Here is a 25,467-nt window from a genome sequence, read left to right as displayed (position 1 = left end):
AGGTAAACAGTTATATGAATGAGTGACTAAATCTGCCACAGGCGCAGTCAAACCAGTGGGCTGATATGTTGGGCCAGAATGAACTTCCAAATATATAAATTAGGCTTTAATATCATTCAGTGCTCCTGGTGGTAAGGAGCATCTATTCAGGAAGCCATACTGAAAAAAAAGACTTGGAATTTCACATTACATTGAAAGCTGTGTACCATACCATAAATATGATATATGTATGTGTGCGTGCGTATGTGTGTGTGTGTGTGTGTGTGTGTGTGCGTGTGTGCGTGTGTGTGTGTGTGTGTGTGTGTGTCTGTGTCTGTGTGTGTGTAGAGCATGCTTTGAAAATTAACCATAAAACAACTTTACAGCTTTGATATAAAATAATACTCGAAAATTCCCCATAACATAAAATGGAATCCTGGATGCATCAACAGTATTCTGTATTTTTGGCTAAGGGGAATTTCTTTTTTAATAGGCAACTTTACTTGCTGTTCAAGGCAGCAAAGTTGATTTATTTGGAGGGCTGAAAATTGGTAGTTGGCTTAACAAACAACACAGTGATAAGGGAGAAACCTAGCATGTCTGCCTCTCCCTCTCGTGTGAGGCTGTTGTTCATTTGCATCAGAATATCTTTCTCTTATCTGTTTTATGAGACGCTATCAGTTTAAAGTAGATGGGGCAGTGACTCTTGTATGTGGAGGCTGGTGCATGTGACAAACAGATAAAAGCAAAAATCACACTTTCACCCAGGTGTAATTGTAGAAGGTTAAAATAATTTTGAAGTTAACAGCTATGTTTTGTCTATCTATCTATCTATCTATCTATCTATCTATCCGCACAGCTACAACAGTTCATCAGTTCTCATACTGAGGCTACCTATCACAAGAAAGTATAAAATTCAAAAGCCATGTTTTGGTTTTGGATGTGTTAAACAAACAACAAATCAATGTTCATTACAAGGCTGATCTTTGAATGTGTTATATGTGCAACCCAGTGTTTTCATTGTTTTTTTCTCTTATAGAGTCACCTTGAATGCTCTTTTCAGAGCTTATGGGCTGAAAAGTCTTACAGCAATGCATTGTGTATTTGTGAGGGGCTCTGGTTCAGATCAGCAGGGTTCATATTGTATACTGCACCTGCCACATTGGGCCCTGTAGAGGCCCTGTGATTAAGGCCTGCCCACTCTGCTCAGACATAATGAGCTTAGCAGTGTTAAGAATTTTAGCCACCGCTTTGAAATTCAGCATCCAGCAAAGTCTGTTTTCCATTTTGTTCAATGTTCCTGAACCTACACAGTACAAACCTAGCAAATGACAAAAGCAGCCTGTAGCACACACAGTAAAGTGCAAAGCGAGAATGCCAAAGAAGCAGCTGCACACCTCTCTTGTTATAACACAGCCACCTTTGACACACAACTGCGTAAATGCAGGAAGATTGCCTTTCCATTGCCTTTCCAACATGAGGGCATCTGAAACACCGTGTCCACACATATTGCAACTACATTTATAACAACTGCAGTGAGACAACATCAACAAGATCACAGATACTGTTCAATGTATGTTTGAGCATCATACGGGAGTTACAGACAAGGCCTGGAAACTAAAAAACAGGCAGAATCAACATACATGTCCTGTGTTACAGACAGTGCAGTACAAAGCTGGAAATCAAATGCCCAGGATGTAGCTGAACAATTTCCTGTTACACACTACACTAGACAGACAAAGTGTGCACAGACAATATGACCCCACAATTGTATGAGAGACAATACATCATACAGTACAGCATGCAACAAAAGACCAGAATCTAATGGTCAGGTCAGAGGAGTGATACAACGTCACCACTCATCAACTGACACGCACATAGGAACACATATGCATGCGTGCGCAAATACACTCACACACACCCAATAAAAGCATAAAGCATACTCACACACAGAATTCTGCGGACAAAAAGTTTAGTATTAGTATCTGAGTATACATGTGTATGTGAGTGTGTCTAATAATGTATGTGTGTTTTAACATATGTGTTAACAAGTGTGCGTATGCGTGTATATGTTTGTGTGTGTGTGAATGTCAGGGTGTCCTAGTACACACCCACACACTAGTGTGTGTTTGAGTATGTGTGTATGCATAAACAGATATATGTGTGTAGGTATATGTGTATGAGGGTATCCTGGTACACACACACTGGTGATAAATAGGATTGGCCCTGGGCGTGAGCTGGCTCTTTATTGCTCAGCTGTGGTATGACAGTGTGACAGGGTGTCACAGTGATAGGGGTGTGTCTGGGAATGAAGGCCTTGGAGCCCCACATATAACAGGACAGGGGGTGTGGTCAGGGTGCTGGCAGAGGCCCTGATACCCAGGGGTCAAGGATATGACATGCTGAGACACAGGGGTGGCAGTGTAGCATAGTGGTTAAAGAGCAGGACTCATAACTGAAAGGCCCACTGGGGCACTGTTGCTATACCCTTGGGCAACCCAGCCCACAATTGCCTCAGTGAATATCCAGCTGTACATTACATTACATTATTACATGACATTATTGGCATTTAGCAGATGTTCTTATCAATTTCATACAATGTTATCCATTTATACAGCTGGATATTTACTGAGGCAATTGTGGGTTAAGTACCTTGCCCAAGGGTACGACAGCAGTGCCCCAGCGGGGAATTGAACCGGCGACCCGGCCATGAGTCCTGCTCCTTAACCACTATGCTACACTGCCGCCCCCTATGTATAAATGGATAACGCTGTAGAAAAACAAACAAACAAGCAAACAAAAAAATGTAAATGATGTAAATTGCTCTGGATAAGAGCATCTGCTAAATGCCAATAATGTCATGTAATGTAACTACTGCTCCCATATTGTCACTATATCCAGATGGTAGTATGACCTGAATGCCCTGACTTGTTTCCTCTCCTATTTGACAACACTGTACAGTACAACTGTCAGAGGCTGTGAGCCTGAATCTACAGTAAGGGGTTGACAAAACCTATGAATAGGATGTTTACGAAAAAAAAAAAAATTACAGCTGCAGCTGTAATTGAGCAAATGAAAGCACTGGGCAGATGAGGCTTGGGTTGGCAGCAGTCCTTCCTGTCACCAGCCCAAGTCCCATTGTTCTGCTCTAATCTCTCTCTTTCTCATCTTCCTCTGCTTTGTGCTGTTGAAATAACAGCAGAGCAAACATGAGGAAAAATGAGTTTTGCATAAGATGGGGCACTTATCAGATAACACCATTATCAGGATCCGAAATGCAAATGCATTGAGCGGGATGTGCTCACACAGTTGATTAGGCTGCATTCAGTTTTCCCAGTGGCAGGTGGTACAGAAGTGATTTTTAGAGCTTCACTTTCATGGGTGCAACAGGTTTCTTCTGGAACTATATGAAGAAAGTTTGCAATGGTACCATAGCACCAGTGGTGCCTGTGAACAAAAATATGATTAAAGTTAGGGTCATGTTTAACTTTTTAATGTTTTGGAAAACCTTTGTTTTGCATGATTAACAAGCTTGTCATAGGAAATAGCATTTGTATTCCTGAGAAAATCAACTGTAGGATCTTTAAAAATCGTATTTACACATAATGGCTTTGATGGTTTGCAATAGAATTTGTGGATCATTACACGTAAGTCCAGCTGTGGGTTTTGCTTATATGTTGCATTGTTTATTGTGTTGCATTGCTTATTAACTTTTATACTCGTTTAGCAAAATACACTGTGCACATTGTTTCTACTGCCATGCACATACTTTTAAAGAAAACAGTTCTGATAAAGAGTGGCCATCAAGGGTACAATGACAAACCCAAGACTGGAATGCCCAGACCCTCAGATTACAGATACAAAATTGATATCTCAAGCCACTACTCCACACATCTGACCAAAAAGGTGATGATAATGATGAGTGAATGGAAACAGCACAGAGGGGCTTTTCGGAGGGAAATATTTCCATACATTTGAATGGTATTCAAACAGCTGATGAGCTGGGAAAAGATTCACCTCCTGCCTCAGATTCCAACCCCCTCCATCATGCAAAACGAGGTGCTCTTCCTTCCTGGTATCATCACTGTGGCGGCTTGAAACACAGTTCTTAAAACTGCCCCTGCTGTAGTCTGCCTAACCACTCCCCAGCCAATCAATGCATCAGAATTTGACTTCACAACGCTAAAACATCAAACATAACCAACCAGACACAATGTTTGCTACATGGGAGAAGGAGAAGGTTACCGTGCTTGTGACCGTATGAGGGTTTGACTTCTGATGTCCCTCTGGAGCTAAATACATCTCTGTATAATTTAATGAAAAAGTGGTTCATCTTTAAAATTGATCCAAATTCTTTGGGGGCCTTCAGAATGTAGCTGGACACAGCTGATGAATGTGAACCTGTAGAAAGCCACTGCTGGAAACAGTGTGGCCCCTCCACTGGAAACTGAGGGTTGAGGGTTGCAATCTTCTAGCTCTACAGGTTGTTTACACTTTCAGCAATAGAGAGAAATGAAATGCATGTCCCACCCTGGCCTGTCCAATGGGAAATTTGAGAAAGTGATGGTCTTGTGAGGGTCCAGAACATCTCTGATTCCCCCATGGTCTCTTAACTAGTGGTCTTAATCAGTGGCTTTATCTGATGGGTTTGGCCTTCATCCTTACACTTGAGAAAGCAGAAGCTTAAAAAGAACCAGAATGCCAACACAATTGTCTACGGCCAGAGAAGGCAGGCTACGGTGCAGACGTCTATCCTTGTCTTTAACAGAAGTGCCCTCAGCACCAGATTAATCACTTGTGACATAGTAGTGTTCTGAGGACTGCAGAGTTCCCTCAGTTGAACCACTCCCTACTCTGACTCCCTAGTCTGACAGCTGTGGAATTCTCAAGAGGCTGTTTCCTTGTTCTTGAGCCAAGTGTTGCTTTTGGCTACTTGATGGTGTATACTGCAGTTGTGGACTGTGACTGTAAGCACTGGAGGCCTTGAGACTAGATCCATAGTTTCAAATTGTCAATTGGCATCTGATACAAGTGAATGTGGCTGGTAGTTATTGTGCACAGACAAATCCTATGTCAGTATATCCCTGTTCTTCAGATAAAGGGCCAATAAACTCCTTGTGTGGAACAAAATCCTGTAAGCAGAGGAACTTTAGCTGGCAACCTTCAGACATGTACACACACACACACACACACACACACACACGCGCGCGCGCGCGCACACACACACACACATACACACACACACACACACACACACACACACACACACAGTATACTTTATGGCTATGGCATCATGGACAAGGTTCGAGCTGTGGGAAGCTGAGGTTTAGCTCTGTTGAAGGCGAGTGGATTTGTAAGCAGATTCAAACATTTTGATTTGGTTGTGAAAGAAGGGTCCCCAGCTGTGTGCTGCCTCACTTGCTTGGTCACAAGACCCATAAGATTGATCTGAGCGATTATAGGATTACTAACCTCTATGCACACACGCACACGCACACACACACATACACACACACACACACACAGTGGAAACTGTAGGCATTAATAAATGAATGAATGGAGAGGAATTCATCGAGCACACCCTTCCCATTCTGAGCCAGCATCACTAGTGCTGGTAGCCATTGCAGTCCACAGCCACACCTGGAAAGACTGGTTCAACAGTGGCATGGGGGTAATCCTGTCAACTCCTTATCTTACACAAAACATTTACTCAACATCAAGAAATACACCCCTAAACAAATGGATTCCTTTAAGCAGAGGAAATGGAGAAATCTGTATCACTATTTATTGTAATAATGTAATATTCATTATTGTGCAGCATGCAGTGGAAATGCTGCTGCAATTTTGTGGAGTTGTTTGAGGAATGGTTGAGGCTAGGTCTGGATTAGTTGTAGGATTAGAGGGGAAAAATAAGTCAGAAAAATCCTTTATTCACTCACATGTGGAGCCGGACTGTGCATGCAGGTGAAAATATGCCCAAGTGTCAATACATTGGTCAGCTGTTGTACTGAGTAACAATGTAGGTGTTTGTGCAAAGGGGAGATGACAATGACACCTGTCTACTGCCCACTGGTTTTGCTTGGTTCATTTTTTGCAAAAGACACAAATACACATACAAACACATACAAACACATATAGATTTCATGTATGAAAGTTAAAACATAATTTCACTCTGATAATATCCATTTATGCCAAATGCTGTATTGCCTCTTAGATTAGGATAAATGTAATATAATAATCAATATTGAATGGATGAGAATGCATGCAATTTATGATAGTTTATTACATCTTAATTTGCAGATAACCTCAGGAGGAAATAATTTCATCCGAAATGAAAAGTGGGCATAGATGGCCCGGAACTGGTCCTGTTTGTGATGTTTTTATTTTAGATCAGGCCATACTGATGGCCAGATTTGTGCTGGGAGGCCAAGTGATATGTTTATTTACCCTTTGTATCTGGCTTGGATTTCCTTCCTTCACCCCTGTATGCAAAGATAGACACCTGTCAGGGTTACTGTGTAAATGTTAACTCAGTGTACTCACTGGGCTGGCCAGTGTTGCACAGACCCAGCCCTCTCCAACTCACTTGCATGGTTTTAGTGTTTACTCAAGTCAGAAGGGGTTGGGCCTAATATTCAACTTGGCAAGGAGGCTGAGTGTGTGATATGTGAGAAAGGGAAGGAGAGAGGGAGAGAGAGAGAGAGAGAGAGAGAGAGAGAGAGAGAGAGAGGGGGTGCCATGCACCTGTGCCTGAACACCTGACTTGGTTGCAGAGTCAATGCAGACTGAACAGAGTGAGTGAGAGAGAGAGAGAGAGAGCAGAAAGCGAAGGGAGTGAGAAAGAAACTAAGAGGAGATCAAAGAGAGAGCAGAGAGGTGAAGTGAGGGAAACTACACAGAAGTCCTGAATGTATTCAGGAGTGAGGAGCAGTGGTATAACAAAGACCAGGCGGCAGACCTGCGGCGTGACAGTGGACACAGAGACAGTAGGAGCGGGATTTTCACAGTGTGGGACACAGATTCTATCCAGCTGAGCTCTAACCAGGTGAGGACCTCGCTCTGCAACACCAGCACAGCTTTCACTCACATCTTCCACAGGTAATCTCTAATACCCTCAACCCCTTCAAACAGGATGCATCTGACCCCATGGACTGACAATAATTACACAGTTTAGTAAAAAAACACAAAAACACTGGAAAACATTGACATGTGAGTTTTGATATGCTGGCAAAGACAAACAAGGAAGTGTTAGTATGTTTTTATATTAAGTATTAATGTATTGGGTTTCATTATACTTGTGTCTAATCCATAACATTTGAAATAATATTGTCATTGTCTTAGTTTTCACTGGATGAGGTGTGCTTCATGTTATAATGAAACTTGATGAATGAGGGGTAACATTTGAGTTTCAGTCCAATGAGCAGACTACTTCCCTTCTAAAGTGCCAAAAGCTCTTTTCTTAGTGGGACTCAACAGAATGTGATGCAAACACCAGCTCTTTGCTGGTCTGGGAACCTGATTTTAAAGACCAAATGAAAAGGACATACTGATATTTGTTTTGACAGTTTACTATATATTATACACATTTGGTACTTGCCCTTGGCAAAGGGTATATGACCAATCCTGTACCCTCATAGTTATCACTGAGCTATGTAAAAAAATACCATTGATTGTAGCAGTGCTTTATGTTTAACCCCTCTACAGTCCTCTATAGACATTTCACCAGTTTTGACCAGCTCTTGCGTAACCTTTCTACATTATTTGTTCATCAGTGACCCAAGACCGAAGCTCTTGGTAACGCATCTCAGAGCACTTGTTCTGTAAACAGAACCATAGAGCATTTCATGACCTTATGGGTCCATGAACACGGCCATATTACAGCATTCCATCATTTCTATAAATGTGTGTATTGTGTATATTGATGAGGTATACTGTACCACAATGTTGCATGCAGAGTCCTACAGACAGGGAGGTTATGTTGACCAACTGAAATTGCTGACATCAATTCAATGTGTAGCTCAGTATACTACCACCAGTAATAGGAATGAACAGTTTTTTTTTCCAGAAGGGTTACAAGATGGACGTCTGTTTTGCAAGGGAGGTTGCCAGGCAGCTTGGACTGCCACATAGGGTGTGGTGCAAAGCGAACACCGCTGCCTCATGCATATGCCACCACGTAAGAGTGGGATAGTGTGTTGTGTTACATACTCAGTGGTGAAGGGTCAGTGATGTGGGGGGAAACATTTTTCTGCTTTGGTAGCTGAGGGAGCCACACTCCAGATTAGGTGATCTTGTGTGCAAACTTGCTTCAGTGTAGGGGAGTGTATGCATGGCAGGGCACTGAATCTGCAGTCATTGACCCCTCCACAAGGTTATCTTTTTTTAGTGTGGTCAAACTATTCAATTAAATGGATCCTTTTTCAATTATAGCTCTTCATAGGTATAATATAATGTAATATAATGTAATGTAAAATGTAATGTAATGTAAAATATCTCTACTGAATAATACAAACTCTAAAAATAATATAATATAATATTTAACTATTAAAGCATTAGAAACAGCCATAAGAGCATGAACATAATGTTAAGATGACTGTATACCTATGTAGAGTTTGGTTATGAAAGATCCAAGAGTCTCCAACTCTACTACAAATCCCAGCAAAATATTGCATACCTTAACACCACTCTGTTAATATCTTTCTTTGTGAAGAAATACTTTCTAATTTACTCCTGGGTCTATTGGCTCCATTGACAGAGCTCAGTTTGAAATAGCTTCCATGCTGGACCTTATTAATCTCTTTAACATTTTAAGACTTTTTCATGTAGTGAAAAAGACAGTGACGTTACCTTTTACCATCTGCTTTTCTGTGAGTATTCTGCAAATCCATGAATCACCTAATTTCCCTGATACGACCAGAGGGATGGCAGTTGGGGGGGAGGATTGGGGGGGAATCAGAGATGGTAAAAATCTGTCATCCAGCAGGGGGTATACATATCCTCTGAGGTTTTACTATCAAGTAACTGACCCACTACCCTGCCACTGCACTCCATGACTGTAGTATGCAGAGTAACTGGGTGAAGTGATATTTACTTGCATTCACGTTCCAATTGAATACATTAGAAAAACAAAGGAAAAGGGTCACAAACTGCTTGATGTGAGTAAAATTATTAATATATTAATATATTATTAAAACAAGTATTCTACATAGTAATGTGCTGACTGAAGAGTCACTAAGGGTGTATCCAGGACTTCCACTCTGATAAAAAGACAAATGGCTCATAAAAATGCTCCTTTAACCTAAAAGGGGGAGAAATAAAATCTCAAATCTATCATCTTAGCCTACAGTTTATTTATATATATATTGTAATTTTGTGAATGGGCATATTTTAGCAAAGTGATGTCCAGTCCTGGGGGCAGAGGTCCTCTGCTCTTGAAGTTTCAGAGAATCCTCAAAACCAGAAACTAGTCGGCACCTGGAATGACAGGTGACTTGAGCTGCCATCCAATCTAATTAAATAATTAAGACCTGAGTGGGAACAAAAGCCATAATGCTGCAGAGGCCCAGTGGACATCTCGATGTAACATCACATACTTGCACGGTTTCTAGCAGCCATTTGCTTAGGGATGGGACCAAATGCAGAGTGCTGAAATAATTTCTTTCAAACAAATCTAATTTAAAGCAAGGCATTTGAAATATATTTTTACATTATCATTAATTAGCAGGCACTCATGTCCAGAGTGACTTACAATGTTTGAGAACAAAGTGTATAAAATGTAGCTCTGAGAGGATTAAACTAGTGCAGTGGAAAAGAGAGTTCTAGGATATTGCCACATAGTGACTTGCTGACAGGAATTCAAATGTAAAACGTAACTTATTTGCTTTCCTTTGCTGAGGCAGGAATGAACTTCAAAGCATTATGGCATTTAAGTGCTGTTGGTTTGGTCACTGGCAATCACCTGTAGCAGCTCTACAAAAGCCCAGCTCAGTTATTTCATGGTCCTCTAAGACAAACACCTGCACCTTCTCTTTGATCAGAGACATCTGCGCCACTCCCTGTTCCTGCATGTTTCCAGGGTAATGACCTCTGACCAGAAAAGTGAGACCTCAACTATGAATGGATAAGCTCAGATCTTCAGAGCCACTTGATATTGACGTTAGAATTCACTCAGTGCTGCCTCCCTTCATAAGTTAACAATGCCGTATATGCTGAATCCTGATCCCTGCTCATGATGTATTCAAAATAAAATTAAAATTATATATATATATATATATATTTTTTTTTTTTTTAAAAAATATAAAAAAAATAATCTGGTCTCAATGCACAGACACACATAGCTACACACCTAAAACCAAGTGTCTTGTTTTCAGGAACTTCTGTGCATGTTGAGGTGCTTCCTGTAAAAAACATTATGAGAACATTACAATACTGTCCTCTTTCAACATATATCTAATAAGAGCCTGATATTACTTGAAGGTCTCAATGAAGAACAAAACAAACAAAGAAATGAAAACAAAGAAAAACTGAAAATAGTAGCGTGACAGCTATAATGATAAAGAAAATGGGCCTTACAAAGCTGCTTGAGAAGTGCTTGGTGTGTCCAACATTCCCTGGGAGTCCCCGATGCTCTCCCACTGGTTTCCTAGCCTCAGGTGTGGTTTCATTGAAAAAAGACTTTCATTGCTGGTTAGAAATTTCCTGTTGTCAGGGAGAGCATGGTGTTCCTTCATTGTGACCTTTGAAGCATTGTGATGCTGCTCAGCCACACAAAACGTGGAGTGGAGTAACTTATTAAAAAGCCAAGGAGGCCTGTTCTTTGGTGGCCAAGGGGCCTGCGCAAAGCTCAAAAGGGCAAAGTGAATGTCAGGTGCCTTAGCTATCCCAGTGGAGGGGAGAAGCTGACCAACACTCTGCAGGAGAGCTGGATGGGAGCTCATTCCCTCTCTTCTACAAATCTCCACTTTTGCTGTTGGCTGAACTTGAGATGAGAGAATAAGAAACCTTGTTTTATGAAATGGTACGAAAATGAATGCAGTTCCCCACGACCACGCCATGGACTGAGCCAACTTCCCTTTCAAAAAGAGAACACAAAACCCATAAACCAGATATTGGAGCACAGCCAGATATTTCACATTGGTTCCTTGACAGCTAAGCAGAATCAGGCCAGATATGTGGCCAGTTAAAGGGAGGGGTCTATTCTCAGTGTAAAACACACTGGTCATTATGCAAAGAGTGCTCAGTTAATGGCAGGTATCATGTAGACGGTCTTACACAGCCAAACCGGAGATTCATTCCAGAAATCCCTTTACATGACAGTCCCCTATTATGTCACAAATCCCATCGTCGGTTTTGGTTTTGTTGATTTGTAATCTTATTATATGGTTCGGTTAGGCATTATTTTAAAATATTGGTTTCATCCCCTTATTCCTGGCTTGAACCACTTATTTTTAATTTGTTTAACTTTAGTGTTTTATATGTTTATTATGTTGTCAAGGTATCCTTTCGTATTGAATTATCTGGTTATCACTGTGAGCAATGAAGCACTGCAATTGCAATTTAAATAAGGAATCTTAAGAGCAAAATAAATTCTTCTGAATATCATTTCTGGTCAAAAAGTTTAAGTCAAGTTTAAAATGAATAAAACAATTTTGTGTTGACTTTTGACTCATCCAGGAGAGCAGAGCAGCTAATTACATTATATAGTTGGTCTTTCTCTTGTGACCAGTTTCCCTAAAAGTTTAATGAGCAAGACCGTCTTGTCATGCAGTGTTAGTGAGTGTTCCTGATTAAAAGATTCGAAGTCCGTCCAATCACCATTTGCAAACGGAACCACTGCACCTGCCCTTCCAACTCAGTGGTGTCAGTGTCTTGCACACCCAGAATGTTAGGGAGATCACAATTAGCAGAAACGTATTCACCCCAGGCAGCTTGTCAGCTGCAGTCATTTTGCTGCAAACATTTGATCCCTGGGCACTTCCCTCCTTCCTAAGACCAAATAATGCTATACTTGCCTATGCTTTCTCCACTGGGATGTAGCATTGCTGTCTGCTCCCACTCTCATTTCATCCCTGCTTTATTGCCAGCGCTCCCTGTCTCTTTTACCCATTCATATTTCCCATTATTGTTTGTGGATGGGAGTGCTGGAGGTGGCCTAGTCTGATGCGACTATGCCCCTGAACTTCAATGGCAATAGCTCAGTGAAGAGTAAGAGCAGGCAGTCAGAGCACCGGGAGATTCAAATCACATGCAAAGAGGAGGAAGAGCTGGTGGGCTTAGGCACTGCCAATGACCTGGGAGAGAGACAGCACACTCCGGGCTCATGGCCCCTATCTCCAGTCTCCTGCCAGCAAGAGGACAGATATTGTGCAGAAAAATGTCACGCACTACGATAAGGGCGTGATAAGATGCAAGCTGCGGGTAGATTTACATGACATTTACCTCCGGTGATAACTACAGGAGCATCACAGGCTGCTGTAGGCATCATGGCCTTGATGATCTGGTTTTGCCATAGCATGTGCCATATAGTGTTAGACCAGCAGTAGTCAGGGCACTGGACCGCTCCTAGTGGTCCAAGGGTTTGAGTGTGGGTGGGGCACCACTGATGTGTCCTTATACAAGGTTCTCCACATGAGAAAATAATTAGCACTATAAATTCAGCAATACAGATGAGGCATTAAAAACAACATAACCCAACCCAGATAAGATCTCTGGTAAGTGTAAGAACAATGCAAATAAAACAGAGTGCTCATGGCATGGCTGTAATTGATTTACTGCCATTGTTTTGTATCTGTTACCTTCACTGAATGCAGGGTCTATAATGGCTACCAAACAGCACTGGTTTCCTGAGGGCCCAGGTGACACACCCAAATAATAATAATAAAAAGAACCACACAGGGGTTCCAAGCACCGCTCCTCTGAAGCTGCGTTTGTCAGCTGCCCTAGGTGAAAACATCCAGCTAGGGTCTGTCAGCTACCCAATAAAATCCACTGTCGCTATCAAGCAGAGAGATATTATTGTCAGATAGCGAAGCCATTAGCGCATCATTGGGATGCGCTCTCATTGATGAGGTTTCCAGGCAGCTTAGGGATACCCCTCACTCACTTTCTGGTGCAGAGGGACCAGCGGTACAATACCAGGGCTTAATTGATGTGTTCTCTACATATATAAAGTCTTTGGGCTTCTGAGCTTGTGTGTACAAACATGTTTGCTCTGGCAGATGTCACATGTATTGATAATCCAAGTACATGCATTAGTGTTGTGTCACCTTGTCACACTCACTTGCATTATGCAAGAAGGTGCAAGACCTGACCCACAACTGGAATGAGATGCACGCAAGTAGTTGCTGCTTAGCACTGAAGAAGACAATGTTTTTGTGTATGTTCCTATCAGGTCTCGTGGGCAGAAGAGGAAACACTAGAAGTGCTGGTTTATTCATTAGTTGAGAGCCAGGGTCGGGTGTCCGTGATCACTCCTAATCTCTCAGATGCAGCCAGCACTAGAAGTGTCTTCAGAATGGAGATGAGCTGCACATTAAAGTAATGGCAAATACACTCAGTCACATTACTGACATGTAAGAGAATATACATTTTTAAATGCATTTTTAACATGTATTTTTTAAAAATATTGTTGCCTAAAAATACTTCATAGGCCCAGTGCTGACAGCACTGAATTCCTCTCAGAAGAAGACTTGTCAGATCATTTTGAAATAATTTTGTTTTGTAATGAAAATAAATGGCTGACATTGCAGCACTAGAGTCAGTGTTATTCAGCTTCAGTGTTATTCAGTGTTATTCTGAACCTGTCAGGGAGATATCAGTTCTGGACAGTTGTGCTAATACACTTTCTCAGGATTGAGGTGCAGAATGGTGGGCTCTGAAGTGCCCCTTTGAATCGTGGATATAGGAGGTACCACCCTCTGATGGACCAACCCCAGAGAATCAGTAATGGTCTGGGTTCATAGTGGCAGAGTACAGAGTGCAAGGTGCAACTGTGACACTGCTGCATAGTTACAGAGCAAACCCACAGGCAACCTGTTACTGTCACACAAACATGCCCAAAGAGCAGGCATCAAATTTGCAAAATGACTTGCAGAGCCACAGTCCTGATTTTTCCCTCCAGACAAGTTCCTCTAAATAGGACAACACTGTACCTTGAACAGCTGGTCACCTGTAATAATTCAGTACAATAATTGATCCAATTATGTAATCAAAGGATTTAAATAAATAAATAACAGAAACATCCTCCTGGGACACCAAGATGAGTGCCACTTGTCCCCTTCAGCAGGGCCGATACTATGGGGGTGCTTAGGCATGTATTGCACCCCCAGAAGGATCTCAGTGCACCCCCATTTGTCTCCTTATATCCTGATGTCGTTTTTCTAAGATATTTTCTAAGATATGGCACCTGCCCCCTGTGGATTGCAGGTGCACCCCTATGTATTTTCTCCAGTGCTGAGCCTGCCCTTCAGTCTTTTCAAATAAAGGTTTCATTATGTAACTTCTGACACCAGACATTAAGCAGCAAGTTTTGGTATACTGTGCAAAGCATGAATGTTAATTCAAAATGGATGAGGGATGCACCCCCATTATGCTCAATTTTGAATGGTTTTTGAAATGTTTTATTCCCAACACCAGCAACTTAAATTTTACACTTTTTCACAATGAGTTTGATAAAGAGAGTTCCCTTTGTTATTGCTATATGCTCTCTCCTTTTATGAGGCATTAAAACTTTGAAATTGTGAGAGCAATACACTCCTCTTCATTTTAAATGGTTGCCTGCATCACATAAAGCCATGTGCAAACAAGTTTTTACCATGCAATTCTCTTTCAGCCATGCACCTTCGCTAGATCAAAAAGCACATATTCCAGGAAATCTGAACATCGGAAAGCTATTCTGAATGTCACAACAGAGGCCTGTTATGAGTTCTTTTCATTGAGTCACCTTTGTCTGTGGCTTTATCATCTACCACCAGCCCACTTCTGGGCCATTTGAAACCTTCCATCTGTGACCGACTGTATGCACAAGCCTGCAATGTACTTATTCTCTCCTCTGATTCCATCCACTGTAACCCCTCTGTATAGAATAGGAGCTCATATCATTGGCACTGTTTGTCCCATGCCATATGGCCCGTATTGAATTCCAATGAAAAATTCAGCAAGGCTGGAGGGGTTATTAAACACCCTGCTCTGTGCAGCGATAGCCCAGGAGTCTTATTTCATTTTGCATTGGTATGCCTATGTTCCAGACTTCATGACAATACTCATACCATTGGATGTATGATTTACAAACATTCACATACACATTTTATTTATACATGGTTCCAAATATGTCACTATGACTCCAGTATATGCACAGATTCAATACAGATGTATATAACAGTACATTGTAGATGTATGACAATGGGCAGTTTCTAATCTGCAGAACAAAGTCAACTCAGCAGCAGGAGACCAAACAGACCAATGAATGAGCAAAGGGTTCATTAATGCCACACCTTGTGACCATTAGTCTGCCCTCACTGCAGGTCCCACCCCTCCTCTACCTCCAGTAATGGCTGAGCCCTCCCCCGGCTGGTGGAAGCTGACCTTCCTGCGCAAGAAGAAGTCGGAGTCTAAGGTGCTGTATGAGATCCCAGCTGAGCTTGGCAGCAACACTGGCAATAAGGACCCTGGCGCCCCCTGTGGTAACCCTGAGGACAGCCAGTTCAATGCGCGGTTGGAAAAGATCGTGGACAAGACGGCCACCAAGGGCCGCCATGTCAAGGTGTCACACTCGGGCCGCTTTAAGGAGAAGAAGAAGATTCGTGCCACATTGGCCGAAAACCCCAGCCTTTTCTCCGAGCACACCTTGAGTGATGAGAACCACAGGGCAGAAAAATAACACACACACAAACACAAACATATTTAAATAATCATCAATTCACACATGCTCTCTGTCTGTCTCTCTCTGTCATGCACATACAATCACACACATAGAATAATATAATGGACATAAGTCAAAAAGTTGGTAATATACACAAACACACACACACATTCATTGAAGAGTGAAATACTCCCGTCACCACACCCACACTGCACCTGACAACGCCTGGTTCCTCAGCTGTGTGTGAAGCCAGCTACATGGAAGTGCCTGGCCAGCCTAGCAACAGGGTAGCCTGCTCTTCACCTCATGTCAAAGTCAAACTTGCAGTTGCACTGGCAGGAGGAGCCCACACATGGGCCAAGGAGCATGTTCCCTGGGGGAAGAGACCTGTATAGTATGTCATGGTCATGTATGGCTTTACTGTTCTCTGCCCCTAAGACTCTGAAGTCTGGATGAACCTCCATTTCACAACTGAGTCCTTAAAACAGGAACAGGGTGATGCCACTGGTTAATAATTGATACCATTAGTCATTGGAAGCATGTGAGAAGAGAAAACACAGGGAACTTGAAACTTTATTTGTTTTCTTTTTTTTCTGAGACACAGAAAAAAGATCTAAAATGTCAACGATTTTTTCCTTAGTTTTGTGAGTATGATGTTTTTTCGTTGGTTGGTTTTGGCTTTTCACATTTCAAATTGTAAACTAGCAGCATTGTAATCAAGGTTTTACAGTTCTCCTGGGTTGTAGGATTCAGTTTTTTATGCTCCATTCACATTTTGCCATAACTGCAGTCTCCTGTGTCATTAAAGCTGAGGTGTGCATTTAATGCAGCTCTATGCTGAGACAACATTAGATACAAGGAAGCAAACTGTGGTGATGCTGAAGAGCTTACATCAACCAACACATATGCAGTTACTGACATTTCTTATTAGGAAGAAGGATATCAGGATAGAAAATTTGAGAAGTAACATGTGTTACCTTTTTATGTATCATATTAAGCTGTGCTAAGTATGAAAGTGTGCAGACTGCAGATTCCACAGACTCCTCACTATCACCTGAAATGTATTCCGTGAGTTCATCTTAAGGTCCTGAATGGGCTGATTATTAATTAGAACAACAATGTTCATGCATTTTACATTCAAGTTACACTATACATACAGTTGAGGATATCAGCTTTACAACAGTAGATTTGTTATGTGTTCATCTTGCAAGGTCTGAGTGCTGATGTAAGATAAAATGCAGTAATATATCTAAATAGCAAATGACTGATTGTAAATATGAAATATCCAGATTTTGTTTCCTTCAGGTGTGTATTTTTGATCATTTACGTTTGTTATTTTATAATATGTTGTTATTGTATGTATATATCTTTTTAGCTGAAGGGTAAGAAGGGTAACCCTCAGTAATGTCAGTTACTGTTTATAAAGATAACTGTACATAGAGTTGATTTAACTCTAAAAAAGGGCTCACACAATTCCACTGCTATGATGATAATCTTTGTGTGTAGATAATAGCAGCCCAAAAAACCCATACTATAGATAATGACTATTTTATTTTATGACCAGTATCGTTTGGTTAAAATGAAGGAAGTGAAAATATTAATTTAAAATACAGATCATAACTATTTGATCATGCACAGACTGAGGGCATTAATGGGAGATTAAGAAAATGAAATAGGTTGCCCAAATGGACTAAGGATTTTTGGAATCCCACAGTAATAAGATTGAGTTTGACAGGACACCCAGGAGAAGACTGTTCACACATTTGGTAAACCTAAGCTAGTTAAACTTAAACTAGGTTTATAACAAAATGTTAAAAGAATTTATTCTTGGTGGGAGAAAGAGCATTGGGATGTAACAAAAAAGCTGATTAATTTCATTAAATTCTCTTTGGAACAAGTTTGAATACATTCCAGGCTTCCCAAAAATGTATTGTTGCTATAGGTATCCAGTATCTGTTGCCTTAGTTCAAAGGTACTTTGGGTAGTTGAATCTTATTCATGTAAGCCAAGCACAGCAACTAATGATTGTGCTATTTTCAAGCCTGAGTGAATGCATGTTTGAATGGTGACTCAGGCGCGCACAGTCTTTGTGAGTTGCTGTTGTTATTATTTCATAATAATAATAATAATAATTAATAATAACTTTTCATAATTACTGATTGTGCTCCTGTAGCAGACTTCTTTTCAAATGAGTTCTCATTTTGAAATATGGTTTTAGATTAAACTTTGGCTCAGATTCAACAAGTCACTTTTTCCCTAACTCTGAATAACAAAAATCTTTTATAACATACACAATGCTTTTCTTAAATTTAGCAACCACTGAACTCAGAATGTTGTGTAATAAAAATGTAACACTTGTTCAAATATGTTAGTATGTTAAGCTGTAAGTGCAACAGGTTGGACCGGCTCTCTTTTAGTCTCAGCCTCAGTGGGAGATAAATATATCCATAACATTTTGGTGTGTTTTTTGTTACCCTTGCACAATGAAGGTTTGTTTTTGAAGAACTGTATATTCAGAATGATTTTGTAAAATAAAAATAAAACAATTTAATGTCTTTTATAATTAAAATGTGATTTTATTGAAAGCCTAATTGTTTGTTATTAATTATTGTTGTTTGTAATTCTTTGTATTGAATACTATTTTAAAGAGACAACCTGTTTATTTGATACATTCATTGTGTCATCTGTGTAAGATTAAAAGAACATTTGAAATATGGCCAGTAACTGTGAATAATTAAATATCTGCCACAATCTTTTCCCTAATTTTCATATAAAACTGATCTTAAAAACCTGTACATGCAGCCATTCCAGTGGCAAAACAGTCCACGGCATTACAATGCCATGACTTTGGTAACGCTTTACAGTATCCTGATCAAACAAAGTTCGGCTAGCTGCTTGGACATTGGAGGACATTGAAGAAATATTCAGTGTCATCACAGCAAATGACAGCTCTGATCACCACAGAAATTCAGATCGCACAGCCTTCAGGTTGCTCATCCATACCTGAAACTAATTAGCCTGAATGTATGTAGTGTTTTTGGGGAAGTTGTCAATAAGCACGTGACTGTAACTTATAGCAACAGTCCTTTTAATTTCTAATTTTAATAATGACTTCAACTTGACCAGTATGACTGTGAGCTAAATATACCCAGAGGCCCCTGCTGCATATAAGATAGTGGTGTCCTCAGACATTCCATGGGTTTCTAGTCTTTGCTCCATCTCCAGGCCCTAATTACTCATCCGGAGCCACTAATTGGCTGATTCAAAGGACTGTGGATCAGGAGAAGATTCCACTGATTCAATGACATGCCAAATTTTATGCCTTAAGATTCACTGAGGACTCTGCAAAGTTAGCATGCTTCTGCCACCTACTGAGGTAAAAAAGTACTGAACAGCAAGTTAATAAATTCTACTTTATTTTCCATTGAACATTATTTTTTCTTTTTAGACTTCAAATGTACGCACAATATCTGCTCGTCTAAGACATAGCTCATCACATTGTCACAAAGGGTGCTCATTTATGCAATTGTCAACAGTGACATCATTATTGTAAACATCCATTTTCACTCACAACTATAACTGTGCAATATGGATATCCCACCACATTAAAATACTGCATATTTGATAAACAAGATAAATATAGCACACCTTTTATTAGCGCTTTTAATATAACAGGTTGTCTTATCCATATTAAAAGGCAAGTAGTTATGAGGACAAACAGAATCCATAAACATTAACCAGTCAGACCTGCACCAACTTATGACTGCAGAAAAATTAACCCTTTTCATGCCAAATTAACACACAGCTAACACAGTATTTGTACAAGTCAATTTCATAATAAGACTTAACAGGGGACACTGCAGTAGATTGTGCTTAGAAGGCCAAGGGCCTTAGTCAACAGCAGGAAAGGAAGAACTCTGGTGACTGCGTCTGATAACCACTTTGATCAACAGAGAGACAACAGTCCAGGGCACACTAAGACTTAACTCATGAGGCTGTTTTGGCTCTTACTTCTTTGAGTTAGGGACTTGACTTGTAACCACAAAGCTGCAGATACAAATGGAGTACTGCTTTTGTACCCTTGAGTGAGGTTCCTTCAAATAGATGATTTATAGGCATGGATATTTACTTAAGACAATCACACAAAAAACATACAGTGTGTTATACTAGAAGATGGCACCTGAAACTTGAATGAAAAAAAAAAATAATAATGGCTTCTCTGATGGCTGGAAGGAAATATGTGAAAAAAAAAAAAAAACACTTAGTGATTAACGATGCACCATGTCATTAGGAACATGCGCCAATCCAGGAAAGCGTATAATGTATCACAAAATCTACATAAAAACACATTAATACAATTCATTGTAATTAACAGTCAATTACTGTAATTAACATGCAGCGAAATGATACACTTCTGATTAAACGACCACTGATAAACACTATAAATGAGGGGGAAACCATGGCCTTTTGGAGGGAAACATGAGAACGCCTATGACCAAAGTCTGAAGGTCTACCTTAGTAGCAACATCTTAAGGTTAAAAATTTTACAGAATTTATAAGTGTAAGGAGTGCCAGTGAGGAAACATCTACCAAATGTTCATTGAAGCTTGAGCACATGGCTATGGTCAAAGTGTCCGTGCCTGTTTCTATGTGCATAGCAATACATAGGGCATTGCAACAGGTGTGTATGATTTGGCTTCCTCAATGTTAAAAGCATGTTTTTTTTTTAAATTCTGCTAAAATCTCTGATCAGTGTTTTATGGTCTAACATAAATCCCCAGCTTTAATTCCCTTCATGGGTACCTAAAATTTTCTGAGAAATTTTCAGTTCCCAGGGAAAAAAAAATTCTAATACATTTCAAAATTAAACACATGGATAGTGTTAAGTTGGACAATGTGGAGATGTCACAATACTACCTGATAAATGGTTACTAGTACCAGCCAAACACCCTGTATTGGTCTAATGTTTCTGAATAACGATCCTAGGCACAAATTATGAAAAGGCTTGATATACAATGAGGCTTCAGTGTCAGAAAACATCAACCAATTTTTTTCAGAATGAACATGATTGAGGACTGACAGTAATGAGTAAAACAGTTGTTTTCTGGCCCTGGCTTTCGGCAGCTGCATCAGCAGTCACCTATGCTGTATGCTGATCGCATGCTCCCACCCTCAGGGGGACAAACGGTAGTACACCCAGCCTCCTTCCCCTTGGTGCTGCATCTCACCCAGGGTGTCTTCACCTTCCTTGGGCCTCATGAACACAATGCGGTCATGCAGCCGGTTGGTTTGGCCCTGCCAGAACTCGATCACCTGTGGCTTGACAATGTAGCCACCCCTAAGGGAAGAATGGGAGAGGACACAAGGCTTTGAGTATCAGACTGGGATGGACCAGGTGACGCCAGATCAGCCAATGGGACGGAGACACATTTTTAACATTGGGATCACTCACCAATAGTCTGGCATGGGAACTTCAGTGTCCTTGTACGTTTCCTCAAGTTCTGCATTTTTCTGTCTCAGGTACTGAGGGAGATAGACAGGTATTTAACTCCCTTTGGCTCAATTCAGTGAGACAGTCATCAAGGCATCAAGTGCAAATGAGAATAATATAAGAGGCAAATTACACTAGCTTGGCAAAGTAAGAGCTTGACGTTACACGCTTTAGAGTGATCTAGAGTTTTCCTTCCATCTGCACTTTTTAAACTGCTACTTCATGCTTTAGCATCTGGCACTGGCATGCAAGCAGGTGTGCGGGTAGGATCTTACCTGTCTATTTGGGACTATGGTGCTCTGCCGGCTCACCACTGCACCGATCTGGCTGCTCTTGGGCCGAGAGTGGAAGTAGTCACATGAACTCTGGTAGGGGATGCGCTCCACCGAGCCCTCAATGCGCACCTGCACAGAAGAGCACATGTCACACACAGTCTTGCAGCCCTCCATTAACCACATGTGTACACAGACAAAACAACTGTTTTGTACCACAACACTAATCCCTCATGATCATTTAACTGCCTTTGTACATATAACATGCATCTGTATATGCATAAAAAAAAAAAAATCATCAGTTGCAGGTTAAGCTGGCAGTGATGCCACAGTGTTTCACGGCAAAACAAATTTTTAAAATGTCCAATTTCTAACAGCTGCTGCATTTGTTTAATTTTCAGATAACACATAACTATAAATTTACATAGTAATAATTGCATATAACTGTCCAATAAATGATCAACTAACCACACCCGACGCTGTCACTTCATACCTCAGTGATTGACAGTCTGTCACTAATTGTGGATTAATATGTCAACTGATGAGGTCATTTTCAATAACATACAGCTGAATGTTGAAAGTGGCATGAAAAGCTGTACAAACAGGACACCACTAACCACATATGAACAAGCGCCAGCGCTGACACCACAAATGTATGCCTAAATTAACATGTAAGTGCAATGCAAAATGCACACGCTAATGACTACACAATTCCAAACACAATGCTAACATATGCCCTCAGGTTATCTTCCGCTTCTAACTGAATAAAACACTTAAGTACACTTCCACATAATTACACATAAGAGGGAGGAAAGATCATGCTTGGATAAAAAGGCTGAGGTGTAGCCTGAAGAGGTGGGTCTTCAGTCTGCAAAAAAGATGGCCAGTGTCACAGCTGTTCTGACTGCAACAACAAGCTTCTTCCTCCATATAGGGACCAAGACAGACAGTGGGCATGACTAAGATGCGAGGATATGGGTAGAGTGGGGGGAAAGTGTCCTGAAGAAGCTGAACACAGTGGTCTGGCCCATGTGAAGGGTCAGAGGATTGAAGATAAACAGGAGCCATTCCCCTCACTGCTCAGTAGGCTAACACCAGAGTTTTGTTATAATATAGCATGTTATCACCAAGTTAACCAATCATATTGCATGGCTGGAGCTATCCATCATACAGAGTTGTTTTTTTTTTCATCTGAATAAACAGCTAGTCATGTAAACTAATTATTGAGACTGCATTTCTTGCTTATAAATAAAACACTGCAAAATAAAAATTGATACAAAATGCAGAAATAATTTGAAAAATAAATATTAATTCTAAACTGTAGAATTACTTGAAAAACTACCATAAAACACACACAGTGACCAACATACAATCACCAAAATGGCATGCAAATACATCCTCCCTAGCTAAAGATGCATGTTGAAGCCCTTACCTGTCTGTTAAGTGGCTCCCAGTAAAAGACAAGACAAGCAAAAGGATTGCTCTCCTGCAACACCAGATTCAGACAAGTCAATCAATTAAGAGTGACCAAAGCGTAAAGAATATTTATGTCCTATGGGAAACTGTAGAAGACTGGTAAAGAATTTAGTCTAGGTTATGCTAAGTATCATCAGTGCTCATCAACTAAGCAACTACATTGTTGTCAATAGTGTGTATTATTGTTTAAGTGTATTTAGAAATGTTAAAGTTCTACTGAGGTAGAATGTGTACCATGCCATCAGTTCAACACATACTTTGCATTTGGGCGCTCCATGCAGGGACACCACATCAACATTTCCCAACATGAAATCGTATTTGTACATGAAATTAATAACACATTGAAACTTGGAGGGTCCATTTTATTTTAAAAAAAAAACCCTAATATTCTCAGGATTGACTGTCATCCTATATTCTACATGTACATGTGAAACATACAGGCAAGAGCCAGTCAAATGTATGGGTGTTAAATGAGATGAGAGCAAATTGGATATTAAACATTACAGGGCTGGACCGAATGCCTGTTTGTAAGCAACCCCAGAAAGGCTGACAGAACTGGTGGTTGGGCAGTGAAGAAGGAGGCAGGCAGAGCTCACCAGCTCTCCTCCCTTTCGGCTCTCATAGTTGGTGAAGAAACGGAAGCCTTCATTGCTGTAGCCCTTCAGCAACACCATGCGAGCGGATGGACGGCCGTCTCTGCAGACAAACAGGCCCAGAGAGAGAGAGATGACCCCCAGCAAGACGCACAGAAACACTCATTGTGCAATGGCTATTTTAAACACAAACAACTATATCATAGCATGTCATTAACTGTCAAAATAAAAACAACATTAACACAGATGTATTATTATTGTTTCTTTTTTTTCCCCCACTTAGGCCTACCTTTTCTGCTGTAATACATATGTTGACGACAGTCCAACAATTTAATGGTGATAAATGCTTGCTCTCAAGCACTGACACTGGATCAGTTTCACCCTTTATAAAGTCACACTTTATAAAATGACTGGGGTTAGGGGTTTGGTACAGCGCTCCTAGTTTGAATGTTAAGGACTGTGCCTAAATAGCCAACTGAATGCCTAGGCTTGGTTAGACCAAAACTGCTGTTTATTATTTATATCTGAATGCAACAAGCAATCAGAGTTCTAACAATGTAGAGCCCTTCTGATCTGAGACCAAAAAAAAAATCAGACTTACTTTGTAGATGTGGCTATACACATGGCATTAGCCTCTCCAATATCTGGGCACTTTGTTGCCTCATCGAACCAGTAACCAAACTGCTTGATGGGATCCAGGGAAACCAACTGGTTCTCCTCGAAGCACTGTGAAAGACAAGGAAAATCTAACCAATCAGATGGAGCCTCTTAGACCCTTGGTACTGTACAGGGGCAATTAAGTATCATTTCACATCAAATTATTGTTAAGTGCGTTAAGGCTTAATTGCTGATAACGCAACCTACGCTACATGCGTCACGTCACACAATACTCAGAGTATTTGTACATTGTATTACTTAGCCATATTACAAAAAAAATGAGAAATATGTTATAATCGTTGAGTGGCTTAGTGGCAAAGTCATAGGATGAATTTACTACAAGCAAACTGGCTTACCTTTATGTGATTACCTGTCAAAATGAAAAACTAACTAAATTAACTGAATCAGCTCATCCCATTTACTAATGTTTCAGCAATGTAAAAATTACATTGAAACTGCTACCTTTTACGATTGTCGTAACCTAAGATATACCTAATGCAGCTTATGCAACGCCTCCGTTTTGAAATTTTATAACACTGGCTCTCAGCACGTTTATTCGTGCCAGCCAGTTCCTGATTCTCATTTAATAACGAGGGGAATCCAATTACGAACTTCTGACAATATCTGTCAGCTCTGATTAGCATATATCACTGTCTAGGTTTCTTTAGCAACAATTCCTGTCAGCTACCGAACTCATTAAATACAGCTGCAACAGCAGTCAACCGAAGGCAGCTAAACACTAGCACAATTAGTTGGACCAAAGATAAATAGGCAGTTAAAATAAGACACCTATTTTAAAACAAGAGAATGTAACTGCATTTACGGCATGTAACGTTCACGTTAATGTTACCTACGAAGCGAACTTAAATTAGTCTGACCTCCTCGTCTCCTTTGTATTTCTTTCTCATGTCACTCAGATCCATGGCTGTGCTGCCTGTTGATTTTGTAGAAAAGCGCGAAGGCAAAGAAAAACTGGTTCGCTTGCCAGCTGGCACAGCAACTGAGGTCAGTTGTAGAAATCTGACAATATTTTTTATAGGGCTACTTGCAAAGAAGCACATCATAGTTGTGCAACGCACACGACGTGACCCTTGCATGTTCACGGGAACCAATTCAATTCAGATGCTGCGCAGATTGTAG

The 25,467-nt window shown here is 40.6% G+C and overlaps 2 protein-coding genes across 2 annotated transcripts; one reads left to right on the top strand and one right to left on the bottom strand.

Moving 5' to 3' along the window:
- Window positions 1–6,696: 6,696 nt before the first annotated feature.
- Window positions 6,697–16,464, top strand: prr15lb (proline rich 15 like b). The gene is made up of 2 exons (XM_036549725.1): window positions 6,697–7,024; window positions 15,501–16,464. The coding sequence occupies exon 2, from the start codon at window positions 15,527–15,529 to the stop codon at window positions 15,854–15,856; it is 330 nt and encodes a 109-aa protein (XP_036405618.1). The 5' UTR covers window positions 6,697–7,024; window positions 15,501–15,526; the 3' UTR covers window positions 15,857–16,464.
- Window positions 16,465–20,582: 4,118 nt separating this feature from the next.
- pnpo (pyridoxamine 5'-phosphate oxidase) lies at window positions 20,583–25,425 on the bottom strand. Its single transcript, XM_036533311.1, has 7 exons — window positions 25,206–25,425; window positions 24,272–24,396; window positions 23,674–23,773; window positions 23,034–23,087; window positions 21,605–21,733; window positions 21,291–21,361; window positions 20,583–21,176 (listed from the first exon to the last, which is right to left on the bottom strand). Exons 1-7 carry the CDS (start codon window positions 25,422–25,424, stop codon window positions 21,011–21,013), a joined length of 864 nt encoding a protein of 287 aa, XP_036389204.1. The 5' UTR covers window position 25,425; the 3' UTR covers window positions 20,583–21,010.
- Between the last annotated feature and the right edge of the window lie 42 nt (window positions 25,426–25,467).

Source organism: Megalops cyprinoides, chromosome 1 (assembly GCF_013368585.1).
Source record: "Megalops cyprinoides isolate fMegCyp1 chromosome 1, fMegCyp1.pri, whole genome shotgun sequence".
NCBI classification, from domain to species: Eukaryota; Metazoa; Chordata; class Actinopteri; order Elopiformes; family Megalopidae; genus Megalops; species Megalops cyprinoides.
The sequence above is the reverse complement of the archived record's forward strand: the minus strand, read 5'-3'. Positions and strand labels throughout refer to the sequence as shown.